This window comes from Pan paniscus, chromosome 10, assembly GCF_029289425.2.
Source record: "Pan paniscus chromosome 10, NHGRI_mPanPan1-v2.0_pri, whole genome shotgun sequence".
In the NCBI taxonomy this organism is placed as follows: Eukaryota; Metazoa; Chordata; class Mammalia; order Primates; family Hominidae; genus Pan; species Pan paniscus.
Window position 1 is genome coordinate 38,170,774 of NC_073259.2, and position 15,108 is coordinate 38,185,881.

A 15,108-nucleotide genomic window follows, 5' to 3' on the forward strand; every position below is an offset into this window, starting at 1 on the left:
ACCTGGGACTCTGCCTCAGGGCAGAAATCATCACCATCTCACCTTCTTCCCCTTTACCCTGTTCAGGAAAGAAAGAACCGAACCGAGGGCCCAGAGAGCAAGTTTATTTGGTGAATGCTGACGGCAAACATCATCCAAGAGAGACAAGATGGGAAAGTTGCTGAGACAAGAAAGCCTAGGGAAACTTTAGGCTAGATACAAAATTCACACAGGGAAAGGCACGGACTCTGGGGAGACTGGGAAGGTCCTCAGCCATTCAGCACCATGCGGACGAGCTCTGTGGAAAGGAAAGGTGGGATGAGCCAGGGAACAGGGCTGTGGAGGGGTACGCCAAGGGCCAGGGGACTACCAGACTGCAAAGGTAGCATAAGCGGGAACATGCCCACAGCAACCAACCCTGGGGTCAGTTTGCAGAGGAGCCACCTTGAGTCTGACCAGTTCTCCATGCCCCTAGCTCCCCTCCCAGCAGCTGTTAGTCCCCCACCCAAACCTGAGCAGCAAGAACACAGCAGAGGCAGAAAAGTTCTCCACTACACCTACAGCTACTGTCAGCCACTGGCGGGAGGAGAGGACAGAGTTTTGGGTTAGGGTACCTCCAAGCTGCCCAGCGAGGGAAGGGGAAAGGACTGTTCAGCTACAGCAGCAGAATGGGGCAGGCAACCCATACCCCTCTATGCCAGCTACCCATGCTCCAGGGCCAGAAGGTCACCCTAAAGCAAGACTGGTATACAGGCTGGTGAGAGTTCCCAGACACCAGCACCCAGGGCCCTATAAGTAAAACCTCAGGGCCCATTCTAGAGGTAAGGAGGTACTGTACCCCCAGGTTGTCTTCCTCTTTGAGGAATCCCTCCCCTCCCTAGTCAGCTCCATGCAGAAACATGCCAGGAGGAAGTCAGATGGTAGTAGGGTAAAGGGCAGGGGATAAAGAGCACAGGTTGGGGAAAAAAGAAACACTGGGGAGATCAACTAGAGGAGAGGCTGGGAGGAGCCGTACCCGCCCCATGGGCCCGTCACCCCGACAGGATATGCCTCACAAACGCTGCAGGAAGGAAGAGACATTCATGGTGAAGACAAGACAAAGACATGGGGTGAGGGGTCAGGCAGTGGGGACAGACATTCCATTATTTCACTTCTCATTCCTTCCCACCCTCTACAATACTACCCCCTTCCTTTCCTGTTATACCGCCCTGACCTCCCACTCCTGGGCTGGGCTGGGCAGGGCCCTGCACCTTGCCTCCTGGCTCTTTTTGGAGCCCAAGTCCAGGGATAGGGAAAGCCCCAGACACTATACTTGACCTGCCCCATATGGCTGCTTTCTCTGAGAAAGCGCAGTTCACCTCTTACCTTCATAGTTGATACAACCATTGCTGTCCTCATGCCCTGCCACCAGCATCTCTACTTCTTCCTCTGTCATCTTCTCACCTGCAGGGGGAAAGAAAGCATTTTTGGAATTGGGTGACAAGTGAGGTACCTCAGGGTGCCATCTCAGCTCAAGGACAAGGACACAGAACCTTACCCAGTGTGACAAGAACATGCCGGATTTCAGCACCCATGACGGTGCCATTTCCTTCCTTGTCAAACACCCGAAGTCCTTCGACATAATCCTCATAGGTGCCCTGGTCCTTGTTCTTGGCCACTGTCTGCAGCATGGGCAGAAAGTGCTCAAAGTCCAGCACCTTCACATTCATCTCTGCCATAAAGGAGGTGGAAGTGTCAGGCCAGAGAAGTAACACAAGTTCTCAGGACAGGGGATTATAGAGACCTCAACTGAACAGAGATGACAGATGACTCCCCACTAAAAGCAAGGAAATCCATGGGATTTGCTAATCCAGACTTGCTTGAGTTTGGGGCCTATGAAGATAAAGGGAAGCTCTTAGCTGAAGAACTGTGGGCCCATGACGACACTGAGGAGTTGTTCTTTAGGCCCCTCACCATCACTCTTGGGGTTCCCCAGGACCTTGAGCACCTCGGCGTTGGTAGGGTTCTGGCCCAGGGCCCTCATCACATCCCCACACTGGCTGTACAGGATCTTGCCATCACCTGTTCGGTCAAACAGCTGGAAGGCCTCCTTGAACTCTGAGGATTCAGATGAATGTCAACACAGGATTTGAGGGTTAATCCAAACCCTACCTCAGAGCTCTGCTGCCCATTCAACTTTGATCATGCTGAGGAAACAAGATATCTGCACCAAACTGTACACCAAAGTCTACTTAAGAGGGCTCTATTTCTCTTCCTCCCAACTCAAGTGTCCTATATAGAGGCTTCCTCCCCCTCTGGCAGCCTGGTAACATCCATTTACACACCCCCTCTGCCTGCGGCAGGCCTGCCAATCTCCACTGCTGCTACTACACTTCTCAGGGCAGGAATTCGCCACCGCCCAGTCTCAGTCCTGTCCTTATAAGGAAGTGGGAGCAGCAGCCTAGGACTAGGGTCATCCCAACCTGCCACTTCGCACCCCTCCAGTATAAAGAGAACTTCCAGAGGGTATAGCTACAGTCATATCCTTAGCAAACTCCCCTGTCTTGTCCCCATCTGCACAGAATATCAGGTCACTGCTCTACAATCTTCACAACTGCAAGCTGGGAGGGCGGGGACAGTTATCACAGGAGGAGAAAAGAGGCAGAAGTAGCTGATTAAAGGACAAAGGAAAGCAGGCAGCTTTATACACCCTCCCGAGACCCCACACACAGCAGGCATTAAGTGACCAAGTTTTTTCACATACCCACACCACCTAAAACTCACCCAGTGCTTGGGATCAGATCTAGAGTGGAAGGGGAGGGAGGAAGAAAGTGAGAAAAGAAAATGGAGGATCCAGAAGAAGAGAAAATAATCCAGGGGGTAATCTCATGGGGGTGCTAAAGAGATGACAGATTAAGATTAGAGGATAGGTGCTGGGGGGAGGGTGTCCCTCTCCCTAAGGGTGACCTCGGTAGGGATCAGAGATAACCTACCTGCGGTCTGGTCTTCGGTGAAGTCACACTGCTCAGAGAAGAGGGAAGTGGTCAGCATCTGAACGCCAATCCCCCGAGTTTCTATCCCAGCCCCACAAACTCTGACCCACAAACTCCTGTTTCAGGCTGCAGACTCGCTTCCCCGCAGGGCCCCAGTCTTTCCAACCCCACCTCCAACCTTTCGGGTCCTCAGGTTCCCTTTGCCTCCTACCCCTGCCTTCTCCTCGCCCCCCACCCGTCTCTTCCCGCCTCTCGTCCCCAATCCTGCCCGTCTCCCAAGACCTGGGCCCCACCATCTTGACTGCTCAGCTCTCCGGGACCTTTTCCTGCAGTAATGGCTCCGACTCTCGGCCCAGCCCTAGTATTAGTACGTCCCGATGACGTCACCCTCAGCGGACTCAGCCAATAGGAACCGTGGCCTGGGTTTATGCAGACGATTGCTACATTAGTAATGACTTGGGCGGGGTCCGCTGTTCCTTTCTCCAGCGCCACCTGGGCACAGAACCCGCTCGGAGGTGGGGGGGGGTCGTGGGGGGAGGTGGGGGGGCGTGGGCTGGGGCACAATGAATCTGCACCTCCCAACAGCAGGAAGATCAGAGGATTGGAAGAGGAGAGAGCCCTCTTTTCCCGCCCTCTCCTCCTAGCACCCTCCCCGTCTCCCGCTGCTCCCCCAACCATGAAAAAAATAGCAGTCTGAAACCAAGAGAGGAACCCAGTCTTTATTTTGAAACAATAGGTGGCCTCCTGGTGGCTGGAACGTGCTTTCGCCTGCGGGGCCCAGTGTCCGGACCCCACTGGATCTGTGGAAAAAAACCAAAGTTGCGAAGCGCTGGAGCCCGTGCAGCAACCGGACAGCAGAATGAACTCCGCTGCTTTTCTATGCTGGCTGAGAGAAGGGCGGGAGACTTGCCTCGTAAGGCGCGGCGAAGGGGTGGGAGGGCCCTACCTGCAGCACTCAGACGCTTAGGATGTGTTTCAAGAAGGCTGCAGAGAGAGGAGGCAAGAGGGGCTTCAGAAGCAGGCCTTTGGATAATACATCTGACTCTGGGTAATCCAGGGGTGCCCCCGCCCACACGCGGCAAGACGCCAGGCTGCCCTCCTCCCTCGGCCCCGCTCCCGCTTTTTTGTCCCCTCACCCTCGTAGTTGATGCAGCCGTTGCTGTCCTCGTGTCCTGCCAGAACGGTCTCCACCTCCTCCTCAGTCATCTTCTCTCCTGAATCCCAGACACAACGTCTGAGGCCCTCCTTTCCCTCCTTCACTCACCCAGGCCACGCTTTTCCTTTTTTTTTTGAGACGGAGTTTCGCTCCTGTCGCCCAGGCTGGAGTGCAGTGGAGCGGAGCGATCTCGGCTCACTGCAACCTCCGCCTCCCGTGTTCACGCGATTCTCCTGCCTCACCCTCCCGAGTAGCTGGGATTACAGGCGCCCGGCTAATTTTTTGTATTTTTGGTAGAGACGAGGTTTCGCCATGTTGGGCAGGCTGCTCTCAAACTCTTGACCTCAGGTCATACACCTGCCTCGGCCTCCCAAAGTGCTAGGATTACAGGCGTGAGCCACCGTGCCTGGCTTTTTCCATATATTTTTGTAAACAACAATATAAACATAACAATTTTTTTTTTTTTTTTTTTTTGAGATAGGGTCTCCCTCTGTCACCCAGGCTGGAGTGCAGTGACATCATCATGGCTCACTGCAACTTCCACCTCCTGGGCTCCAGTGATTCACATCGGCCTTTGAAGTAGCTGGGACTACAAGCGTGCACCACCACACCTGGCTAATTTTTTAATTTTTTTGTAGAGACATGGTTTTGCCATGTTGCTCAGGCTGGTCTCGAACTCCTGAGCTCAAATGATCTGCCCATCTCGGCCTCCCAAAATGCTGAGATTACAGGTGTGAGCCACCACGCCCAGCCTTGTACTTTTTTTTTTTTTTAATAGAGATAGAATCTCACTACGTTGCCCAGGCTGGTCTCGAACTCCTGGGCTCAAGCGATCCTCCTGCCTTGGCCTCCCAAAGTGCTAGGATTACAGGAGTGAGCCACTGCTCCCGGCCAGCCCATGCTGTTTTGCTTTTTTTAAAACTGAGTCTTGCTCTATCACCCAGGCTGGAGTACGATGACATGGTCTCGGCTCACCGCAACCTCCACCTCCCAGGTTAAAGCGATTCTCCTGCCTTAGCCTACCAAGTAGCTGGGATTACAGGCACCCGCCATCATGCCTGGCTAATTTTTGTGTTTTTAGTAGAGACGAGGTTTCACCATGTTGGCCAGGCTGGTCTTGAACTCCTGATCTCAAGTGATCCGCCTGCCTCGGCTTCCCAAAGTGCTGGGATTACAGGCTTGAGCCACCGTGTCTGGCCTTTTTTTTTTTTTTTTTTTTTTTTTTTGAGACAGAACCTTGCTCTGTCCCCCAGGCTGGAGTACAGTGGCGTGATCTCTCGGCTCACTGCAACCTCAGACTCCCGGGTTCCAGCGATTCTCCTGCCTCAGCCTCCTGGGTAGCTGGGACTATAGGTGCGTGCCACCATGCCCGCCTAATTTTTATATTACTAATAGAGATGGGGTTTTACCATGTTGGCCAGGCCGGTCTCGAACTCCCGAGCTCAGGTGATCCGCCCGCCTTGGTCTCCCAAAATGCTGGGATTACAGGCGTGAGCCACCATACCCGGCCAGGCCACGCTCTTTAGAGTGGTACCTCTTCTTCTCCCATAGCCTCAGTCCTCAAGGGAATCCTCCCCTGGTCATGGATGCCTCTTGCTTTCCATTTCACCCTAGTACTGCTGAAAGTATTGACCCACAAGGAAACAATCCCAGGAGGTTACGAGACTTGTACCAGAACACACAACCCACACGTCTCTTCCAAAATGAAAATTCAGGTTTCCCGCCTCATCCCTTTTCCTCTGCCCTCCGGATGGCACTTTAGCCTCTGGAAGAGCGAGTCCTTCAGATTCTACCCCCATAGCTCTGACCTTCTCAGTCTCCTGCTGACAACCTGCAGGACAGTAATCCTCCTGCTAGCTCTGCTTATCTGTCCAGTCTTTTTTCTGGCCCACCCCATCCCCCTCTCCACTCTAAAGGAGTTCTGGTCCCCCTTGCCTGCCTCACCAAGGGTGGTGAGAACATGTCTGAGCTCTGCTCCCATGACTTTGCCGTTCCCCTCCTTGTCAAACACACGAAGCCCCTCCAAGTAGTCCTCATATGTGCCTTGGCCTCGGTTCTTGGCCACTGCCTGGAGCATGGGCAGGAAAGTCTCAAAGTCCACACGCCGGGACTTCAGCTCTGGAGGTTGGAGAGAGGTAAAGGAGAGGTCACTGTAGTATTACATAGGACCCAGCTCCCAACCCTACCACAATGCTTTCATCCTATTCAGCATTTAGGATATTTTCCTGCTTCTGTGTTTGACAGTTTTTGAAGTCCTGAGAGCCACCTCATTCTTTTTGTTACCAACATCCAACTTTTGAAAACTAAAAACCCAAATTGTTCCCAAGGGTCCCCTCACCATCACTCTTGGGGTTCCCCAGGACCTTGAGCACCTCGGCGTTGGTGGGGTTCTGGCCCAGGGCCCTCATCACGTCCCCACACTGGCTGTACAGGATCTTGCCATCCCCCACTCGGTCAAACAGCTCGAAGGCCTCCTTGAACTCTGAAGTATAAGGAAGGGTCAGTGTAGACACTGACTAGGGTTCCCATCACCCCCAGACAGAAGGGAATTTCAGAAACTATGTGAACAGAACAAGGGAGGAAAAGAGGACTAGTATGGGAGGTTTCAAGGTCGGGACTGGGGTTAGGGGAATAGAAAGAGAATCTGACCAGGGGATTGGGGATGGGACAGTGGCCTTAGATGAGCTTCTCCTCACCCTCCAGCTGGTCCTTGTTAAACTCGATCTGTGGAAGAAAAAAGCAGGTGGGGAGAGATGAGAGTTTATTCAATCCCTCTCCCGCACTCCTCCCAACCAACTGGCAGCCACTTCTGAGGAGGGGCCCAAAGGGACCAGGCTGGAAGCCCAGCCACCTCAGTCCCATTCCCAGCTCTGGGCCTTGGGAGAATCCCAAGAAGAGGAATTACAGTGGGGAGGGTTTCCTGGGAACAGGGTTAATCCCATGCCACCTGTTTCCCTCCCTCCATTGCCCTGAGCCCTGCATCCCTCACATAACTGGGGGCTGAACAAAGGCTAAATTTACCCCTGGCCCCCAGCTGTGATTGTCTAACAAGTCTGTCCTCTTCAGCCTCCCCTCCTGGAGTTCAGAGCTGCAGGCCTTTTGAATTGAACCACCAGCCAGGGGCAGGCAACAGCTCTCTTCCCTTCACCTTGAAACTGTTCTCAGAACCCAGATGTTCCCCATCTAAGAGTCCCTGCCTCCAGCAGGGGGTAAGTGAGTGTGTATGTGCTGTACACACATGATTATAGGTTAGAGGGAGAGAACAGCAAAGACAACAGCAGAGTCATAAGACTGGATGCTTCCAAATGGGGGACTAAGGGAAAGCCCCAATCTCATTCCAGGGCTCACTGATTCCCTACCTTCTAGATACCCCCTAATCCCCTAGGCTGTATCCCACCCTCAAACCACCCCCTCCAATTCTATCTTCACTTTCCAGAGACTCACCACCACTTTGGAGAGATCGACTGGAGGCTCCTGGGTTTTCTGAGGGGCCTGGGGGACAGCTGGCTCAGCTTTGGTCTTGGCTGGAGGAGCCCCTGCTGCTGCTGGCTTAGCAGCAGGTTTGGAGATGGAGGGCCCTGCTGGTTTCTTCACGGGAACATCCTTCTTGGGAGGCATGATGTCCGGTGGCCAAAGGACAGTGTGCGGATGGGGGCACCCATCTCTGTTTAAATAGCCAGGGAGTCTGGGATGTCAAGGGGCGGGGGCAGGGGCAGGGAGCCAGTTGGCTGTGGCAAAGATGAGGTAGAGGAGAGATATAACCGCCTGCCCTCACTCCCCTGGCCTCCTATGGTTCAGGACTCCTGCCCCAAGGTCTTCTTCCCTCTGTCCCCTTATCCCCAAAGGCTGACCAGAAAAGAACAATGTTTCCTTTAGGGGTAGGGGAGGAAGCCAGAGACTGCCCAGAATGAGGTAGTTAACCTCCAGGGTGAGGATAGGATGCTTGCCAGTGGCACTGAGATGGGGGTGGTGAGGCAAAGCAGGTGATCCAGCAGCTTTAGTCTTCTTGAAGGGTGGGGTGAGGGGTAGCAGCCAGGGAGGCTTGTGTGAACTGGAACAAGTTAAAGTGTGGTCTGGGAGCAATGACAAAAACAAGAAGCCCATCTGCCCAGCCCTTCCACTCCCTTCTGACCATGGCTTTGTAAAGAGCAGGGGTAGTTAACCTTAGAGTCTAATGATCCCTAATACTTGTAGTTCCTGAGCCCCCACCCAGCCAAGAACTGGAACTATTCACAGTATAAAGGAAGAATAGTCATAAAAACAGGAGTATGACATCCCTCATTGTCTCCTGTGCCCAGTGTTGTTTTAGGGGCAGGAGTGGGGGCAAAGATCAGGTTTAACATCTGCTACCCATTCTTCCATGGAAGAAACCTTCCACAAGCCCACGGTCATTCAAGACAAACAAAAGGTAGGGTGCTTGCTGAACCTGTGGGGACCCTTTGGTGGCACCTGAGGAGAAGGGCAGGCTCTGGGAGACGGCTTAAATTCCCTAATCCAAGAGGATGTGGGCGCTCCTATGGCTCCATGAGTATTCACCCCACAACCTGGGGTATAATAAAAATCCTGACTCAGGGGCCAGGTCACAAACCTTGCCGGGGGCGCTGGGAGAGAGTCCAAGTTGGGGGGCGTTTGGGAGTGGGGAGGGGTTGCAGGCTACTTTTGTTCTGGGGTAAATTAGGAAAGGATTTAGGTAGCATTCTGAGGAAGATAGCAGTGATTCCACTTAGGCCCCAGGGTTGATGCTGGGTCTCCCATTCGCAAAACAGCGTCTGAATCTCATGACTGCAAATTGTCCCATTTTTACAAAATACATCACACACACACGACACACGGACACACACACACACACACACTCACGCACCCCCACTAAATCTTAAAAAAAGTGGCCCTCCTCAGCCCCCAAAAACTCACCCTGCGGGGTCCGTGTCTGGGGCTGGGGAGGGGGCGGGGCATAGCGCGGCCCCCAGACCTGAAGGGTTAATTCCGATGGCCGCGGAGCATGCCGGGAGTCGTAGTTCCCCGCGGGCTCACGGGATGCGCCGCGCTCTAGATTGCAGTTGACGCGAGGGCGGTGGCTTCCGGCCCATGGCGGTGGTTGGTGACTCAGTGTCCTTCCAGCGCGCATTATGTCCCGGAACTGAAAGACAATGAACAATTTCCAATCCACCCCAACCCTAAAAACCCTGCGGGGCCCCTAGGGTATCCCTCCTACTTAGCCCTGGCGGGCTCCTAGTCTCGGGAGGTGGAGGGGACGGGGCGGCTGTTTTCCTGGACCTACTGCTGAAAGAACTCAGAACCTGGGGAAAGGTTGAGGCTGCAGCAGGCAGCGTGGAGGTCAGATAGCTGGAAGCACTTAACGGCCCCGGGGAGAACCGCTGCACTCTCTTTTGCTTCCTCTCGCGGTTTGGTAGAAAAAAAAAGAGGCCTCAGAGTAGTTTGTTTTTAATGAGCTGGTTGCTGAAGTAAATGTTAAAAATTTGCAATTAAGCCCAGTCACCTGCCCCAGCCTTCTCTGATCGAGGTTTCCATCCTGCGGCAGCATATGCGCCATCCTCCTCGGTCTTCACAGGTCTCTGAGCGGAGGGCTGGGCTTTCCAGCCCTACTTTCTGAAACACTTATGGTCAGCATTGGAGTTCACTGGTTCCCCTAGGCGTTGATCAGAGGATGGGAACCAGCCCGGCCGGGCCCACCTTCACTCACTGGATCAGTAAATACCCTGGCGGTGCACCTGGTGTTGGAAGCTGGGGCTGCACAGGCGTGTGAAGATTAGATCAGAGCAGAAAACTCGGGCGATGGCAGGGTGGTGAGGCACAGGTGAACTTTATGGGCAGTAAGTGAGGTTCACTGGTTGGGGAAAGTTTATTGGAAAGGTAGAAATGAATTGTACGACAGAAATAACGATAATAGTAAGTTAGCAACCATTTCTGGAGGCCGCCATAGATCTCGTACCGGTGAAGGGGCTAAATTATCTCAGAGGGTGCTCAAGTGGATGGGGTTCAGACAGCCTACTCAGATTTAAATCCTGGTTCTACCAGGTCCTGGTTAGTGACCCTCAGCAGGTTTAGTTATCTCTCCTGGGCCTCAGTTCCTCATCTGTAAAATAATGATAATGGTACCTACCTCATAGGGCTCTTAGGAGGATTCGAAGTGTTATTATTGGTAAAATAGGGCCGGGCTTGGTGGCTCACACCTCCCAGCACTTTGGGAGGCGAGGCAGGTGGGTCACCTGAGGTCAGGAGTTCGAGACCAGCCTGGCCGACATGGTGAAACCCTGTCACTACTAAAAATACCAAAAAAAAAAAAAAAAAAAAAAAAAAATAGCTGGGCGTGGTGGCGGGCGCCTGTAATCTCAGTTACTTGGGAGGCTGAGGTCGGAGAATCACTTGAACCCGGGAGGTTGCAGTGAGCCGAGATCGCACCACTGCACTCCAGCCTGGGTGACAGAGTGAGACTCCAACTCAAAAAAAAAAAAAAAAAGTGTAAAATAGAATAGGCCTGGCACAGCATAAGTGCTGTATAAGTTTTTGTTAAATAACTTTCCTTTAATCTTCCCAAGGTATGAGGTCGCTGATATTTTCCCCATTTTACATCAATGATGTAAGGTTCAATAGGTGTTGTGAAGAGATGGAGAGGAAGAAGGAATACATTTTTAAGTGGTTATAAGACTGGGAAAGGGCCACATTATAGATGCCTTTGTGTGGCTTTCATTACTTTTGCAGACATTGATTTCAAAATATGGCTCTTGTAATTTTTTTTCTTTCCTTTTCCCATTTTTGGCATTTTGCCAAGTATGAGTGGTTATGGCATCATCTGACTTTCTAGCATTTTCTATAGAGAAGTAGTACAGGGAAAAAACGTTAAGACCCTTGCAGAGATTGGAAGGCTATCCTTCATTTTCTGTGCCATCCCTGTCTTGATCATAAATAACAGGAACTGGACGAAACATGGTCTTAACTGGGCATAGGGTGATTATATATGTGAATTATCTGTGAGAAATGCCTGTCTCTCCTCTCTCCTCTCCCTGCTTAGCATGTGATTTGTATATTCTTATTTTTCTTTGGTTTTGTTTTTTTCTAGAAATGAGGTCTCACTGTGTTACCCAGTCTCAAACTGAGCTCAAGTGATCTTCCCATCTCAGGTGCCTCCCAAAGTGCTGGGATTATAGGTATGACCTACCTTGACTGGCCTGTATATTCTTAGAGATTGCATTTTGTGGGCAGGGAGGGAGGTGAGTCCGAAGCTTGCTTGCCTTCCCTAGGCATGCCGTCCTCCAGGAACCTCCACATGTTCAGCTGTCCAGAGTGGCCCATTAGATTGAAAGAATATGGAAAGCCACTGGGGAGCTGTTCTGCAGTGCACAGGTCTATGCACACTTACCCCCAAAATCCAAGGAAGCTAAGAGGTTGAGGAAGGAGGCTGACAAATCCAGTTTCTTAGAAATATTTAATAGGAATTTATGAACAGAAGCCATGTCTGTGTCTTGGGTAGTGGTGAGACACGATGGTGGATCCCCAGGACATTATCCCCTGGAGTAAGTCCTGACCCCAGGACTTACCACAGGGAAGGAACCTCTAGGACAATTGAAGTCTACCCTGCGGGGAAAGGCAAGAATACTCAGTAAGGCCAGGATTTATGATCAAGATTGTTTTGATCTAAGGAGAAATTTTGGTAAGTACATGCTCTTACACAAGGAACAGTAGATAAAATAGAAATCTTAGAGGCATTCCCAAAACTGGGGTTAATCAGACATGAACATTCCCAGCACTTTGGGAGTCCAAAGTGGGAAGATCACTTGAGCCCAGAAGTTCAAGACCAGCCATGGCAACATAGCAAGAGACCCCAACTCTACAAAAAAAATTCAAAAATTAGCCAGGCATGGTGGCACGTGTGCCTCTGATCCCAGCTATTCAGGAACCTGAGGTGGGAGGATCACTTGGGCCCAGTAGGTCAAGGCTGCAGTGAGCCACGTTTGTGCCACTGCCCTCCAGCCTGGGCAACAGAGTGAGACCCTGTCCTTAAAAAATTTTTTTAAAAAAGCAGGCCGGGCGCAGTGGCTCATTCCTGTAATCCCAACACTTTGGGAGGCCAAGGAAGGTGGATCACCTGAGGTCAGGAGTTTGAGACCAGCGTGGCCAACATGGTGAAACCCTGTCTCTACTAAAAATACAAAAATTAGCCAGGCATGGTGGCAGGCGCCTGTAATCTCAGCTACTTGGGAGCCTGAGGCATGAGAATCCCAGGAGGCGGAGGTTGCAGTGAGCTGAGATTGTGCCACTGCACTCCAGCCTGGGCAACAGAGGGTGACTCCATCTAAAAAAAAAAGAGAAAGGCTGAGCGCGGTGGCTCATGCCTGTAATCCCAGCACTTTGGGAGGCCGAGGCGGGCGGATCATCTGAGGTCGGGAGTTCGAGACAAGCCTGACCAACATGGAGAGACCCTGTCTCTACTAAAAATACAAAATTAGCCAGACGTGGTGGTGTATGCCTGTAATCCCAGCTACTCAGGAAGGCTGAAGCAGGAGATTCGCTTGAACCCGGGAGGCGGAGGTTGCGGTGAGCCGAGATCATGCCATTACACTCCAGCCTGGGCAACAAGAGTGAAATTCTGTACCCCCCTCAAAAAAAAAAAAAAAAAAAGAAAGGTGGAATGGGTGGGAAGTGTTATGTGGAAATAGGCTCCCAGAGAGCACAGTGGAAAAGGTTGAGAGGAAGAGAAGCAGAAGGAGATTGTATTAGGGCCCTTTAGCTGCTCTCTTCAAGCATGTTTATTCAGTATACATTCCTTTTTGTGTTTTGTTTGGGAGACAGGAGTCTTGCTCTGTGGCCCAGGCTGGAGTGCAGTGGTGCATCTTAGCTCACTGCAACCTCCACCTCCCGGTTTCAAGTGATTCTCATGCCTCAGCCTCCCAAGTAACTGGGATTACAGGTGTGTGCCACCATACCTGGCTAATTTTTTTTTTGTATTGTTAGTAGGGATAAGGTTTTGCCATGTTGGCCAGGGTGGTCTCGAACTCCTGACCTCAGGTGAGCCACCACCTTGGCCTCCCAAAGTGCTGGAATTATAGGCATGAGCCATTGCGCCCGGCCTCTGTATACATCTCCTTTCCTCTCCCCCGAGAAACAGGGGCTTGCTCTGTTGCCCAGGCTCTGGATGCAGTGGCACAATCATAGCTCACTGCAACCTCAAATTCGTGCGCCACCGTACCTGGCTATTTCTTATATTTAGTTGTTATAGTTTTTGTTTGTTTGTTTGTTTTTTGAGATGGAGTCTCACTCTTGTCACCCAGGCTGGAGTGCAGTGGTGCAATCTTGGCTCACTGCAAGCTCCGCCTCCCGGGTTCATGCCATTCTCCTGCCTCAGCCTCCCAAGTAGCTGGGACTACAGGCGTCCCACACCCAGCTAATTTTTTGTATTTTTTAGTAGAGACAGGGTTTCACTGTGTTAGCCAGGATGGTCTCAATCTCCTGACCTCGTGATCTGCCCGCCTCGGCCTCCCAAAGTGCTGGGATTACAGGTGTGAGCCACTGCGCCCAGCAATTTTTGTCTTTTTAGTACAGACGGGGTTTCATTATGTTGGCCAGGCTGGTCTTGAACTCCTGACCTCGTGATCCGCTGGCCTCCGCCTCCCAAAGTGCTGGGATTATAGTGTTGGAATTACAGGTGTAAACCACGGCGCCTGGCCCCACTTAAGGAAATAATGTGAGATGTATATAAATATCTTCATGGCCAGGCGCAATGGCTCATGTCTGTAATCCCAGCACTTTGGGAGGCCGAGGCAGACGGATCACCTGAGGTCAGTTCGAGACCAGCCTGGACAACATGGTGAAACGCCGTCTCTACTGAAAATACAAAAATTAGCCCAGCGTGGTGGCGGGCATTTGTAGTCCCAGCTACTCAGGAGGCTGAGGCAGGAGAATCACTTGCATCCGCAAGGTGGAGGTTGCAGTGAGCTGAGATCACACCATTGCACTCCAGCCTGGGCAACAGAATGAGACTCTGTCTCAAAAAAAAAAAAAAGCTGCTGCTGGCCTGGCACGGTGGCTCATGCCTGTAATCCCAGCACTTTGGGAGGCCAAGGCGGGCAGCTTATTTGAGGTCAGGAGTTTGAGACCAGCCTGGCCAACGTGATGAAAACCCTGTCTCAAAATACAAAATTAGCTGGGTATGGTGGCAGGTGCCTGTAATCCCAGGTACTCAGCAGGCTGAGGCAGGAAAATTGTTTGAACCCTGAAGGCAGAGGTTGCTGCAAGCCGAGACCACGCCATTCCAGCCTGCGTGAGAAGAGCAAAACTCTGTCTCAAAAAAAAAAAAAAAAGGCTGCTGCAGTTCCAGACATAATATCCTCATACCAATAACCTACGCAGAAAGGAAGGGGCAATGAGGGCTTTCTTCTTTAGATGCTACAGTCCCTGACTTCCTCTAACATCTTGTTGACCAAAACTGGGTCAGGGTCATTTCAACTTGCAAGGGAAAGTGATTATTCAGCAAAGAGGATCTTGATTAATTTCCTGGGGCTGGCATACTGCCACCAGGGACATTCTGGGATTCTGTATGTAGGGAAGAGGGGAAATGGCTGTTGGGTAGACAACTGTGTTGCCACACCTAGTTAACTACAGCACGTTGTTTGGTCCAATAAAAACACATTCCAAGAGGATAGTATTTGCAAACATCAGTTATAGCGTAACCATATGCAGTCATATCTTTCTCCGGAAAAGGTGTGCATCGTGTATGTGTGTTAAAAGTCAGTTGTTTGAGAAATGACAGAAGTATATTTAATTCATGTGACTAATGACCCTTAAAATGTGTTCCATCTTCATATATAAATGTGCAATTGTGTTTTGTGTCTCCTCTTGTATGTATTTAGTTGTTTTCTTTTTTCTGGTTATCTTTTTTTTTTTTTTTCTTTTTTTTGGAGACAAGGTCTCACTCTGTCACCCAGGGCGGAGTAAAGTGGTGGCACGAGCCTAGCTCACTATTACATTGAACTCCTGGGCTCAAGC

The 15,108-nt window shown here is 51.4% G+C and overlaps 2 protein-coding genes across 8 annotated transcripts; both read right to left on the minus strand.

Moving 5' to 3' along the window:
- Positions 1-84: 84 nt before the first annotated feature.
- Positions 85-3,606, minus strand: MYL6 (myosin light chain 6). Of its 2 annotated transcripts, XM_003824937.4 has the most exons (7): positions 3,245-3,527; positions 2,952-2,979; positions 1,933-2,076; positions 1,517-1,690; positions 1,345-1,422; positions 995-1,039; positions 85-277 (listed from the first exon to the last, which is right to left on the minus strand). In XM_003824937.4, exons 1-6 carry the CDS (start codon positions 3,245-3,247, stop codon positions 1,011-1,013), a joined length of 456 nt encoding a protein of 151 aa, XP_003824985.1. In that variant the 5' UTR covers positions 3,248-3,527; the 3' UTR covers positions 85-277; positions 995-1,010. The 2 variants fall into 2 exon arrangements, with proteins under 2 accessions (XP_003824985.1, XP_008976862.1); XM_008978614.5 differs by lacking the exon at positions 995-1,039 and having other exon boundaries at positions 3,245-3,606.
- A 44-nt stretch (positions 3,607-3,650) lies between these two features.
- MYL6B (myosin light chain 6B) lies at positions 3,651-9,248 on the minus strand. Of its 6 annotated transcripts, none has more exons than XM_003824934.5 (8): positions 9,019-9,248; positions 7,552-7,771; positions 6,804-6,831; positions 6,446-6,589; positions 6,052-6,225; positions 4,088-4,165; positions 3,898-3,935; positions 3,651-3,751 (listed from the first exon to the last, which is right to left on the minus strand). In XM_003824934.5, exons 2-7 carry the CDS (start codon positions 7,723-7,725, stop codon positions 3,907-3,909), a joined length of 627 nt encoding a protein of 208 aa, XP_003824982.1. In that variant the 5' UTR covers positions 7,726-7,771; positions 9,019-9,248; the 3' UTR covers positions 3,651-3,751; positions 3,898-3,906. The 6 variants fall into 6 exon arrangements, with proteins under 6 accessions (XP_003824982.1, XP_008976859.2, XP_008976860.2 ...); XM_008978611.7 differs by having other exon boundaries at positions 7,552-7,792; positions 9,019-9,133; XM_008978612.6 differs by having other exon boundaries at positions 7,552-7,835; positions 9,019-9,123.
- Between the last annotated feature and the right edge of the window lie 5,860 nt (positions 9,249-15,108).

Excerpts from the sequence above, each read along its gene's own strand:
- MYL6 (XM_008978614.5), bottom strand. Across the intron at positions 1,691-1,932 it reads GGGGAACCCCAAGAGTGATG|AGATGAATGTGAAGGTGCTG; the intron begins GTGAGGGGCCTA and ends CCTTTATGGCAG. Across the intron at positions 1,423-1,516 it reads GCATGTTCTTGTCACACTGG|GTGAGAAGATGACAGAGGAA; the intron begins GTAAGGTTCTGT and ends TTCCCCCTGCAG.
- MYL6B (XM_063593428.1), bottom strand. The coding sequence starts at position 7,725 with ATGCCTCCCAAGAAGGATGTTCCCGTGAAGAAACCAGCAGGGCCCTCC. Across the intron at positions 6,590-6,803 it reads TAACAAGGACCAGCTGGAGG|AGTTCAAGGAGGCCTTCGAG; the intron begins GTGAGGAGAAGC and ends CTTATACTTCAG. Across the intron at positions 6,226-6,445 it reads GGGGAACCCCAAGAGTGATG|AGCTGAAGTCCCGGCGTGTG; the intron begins GTGAGGGGACCC and ends TCCAACCTCCAG.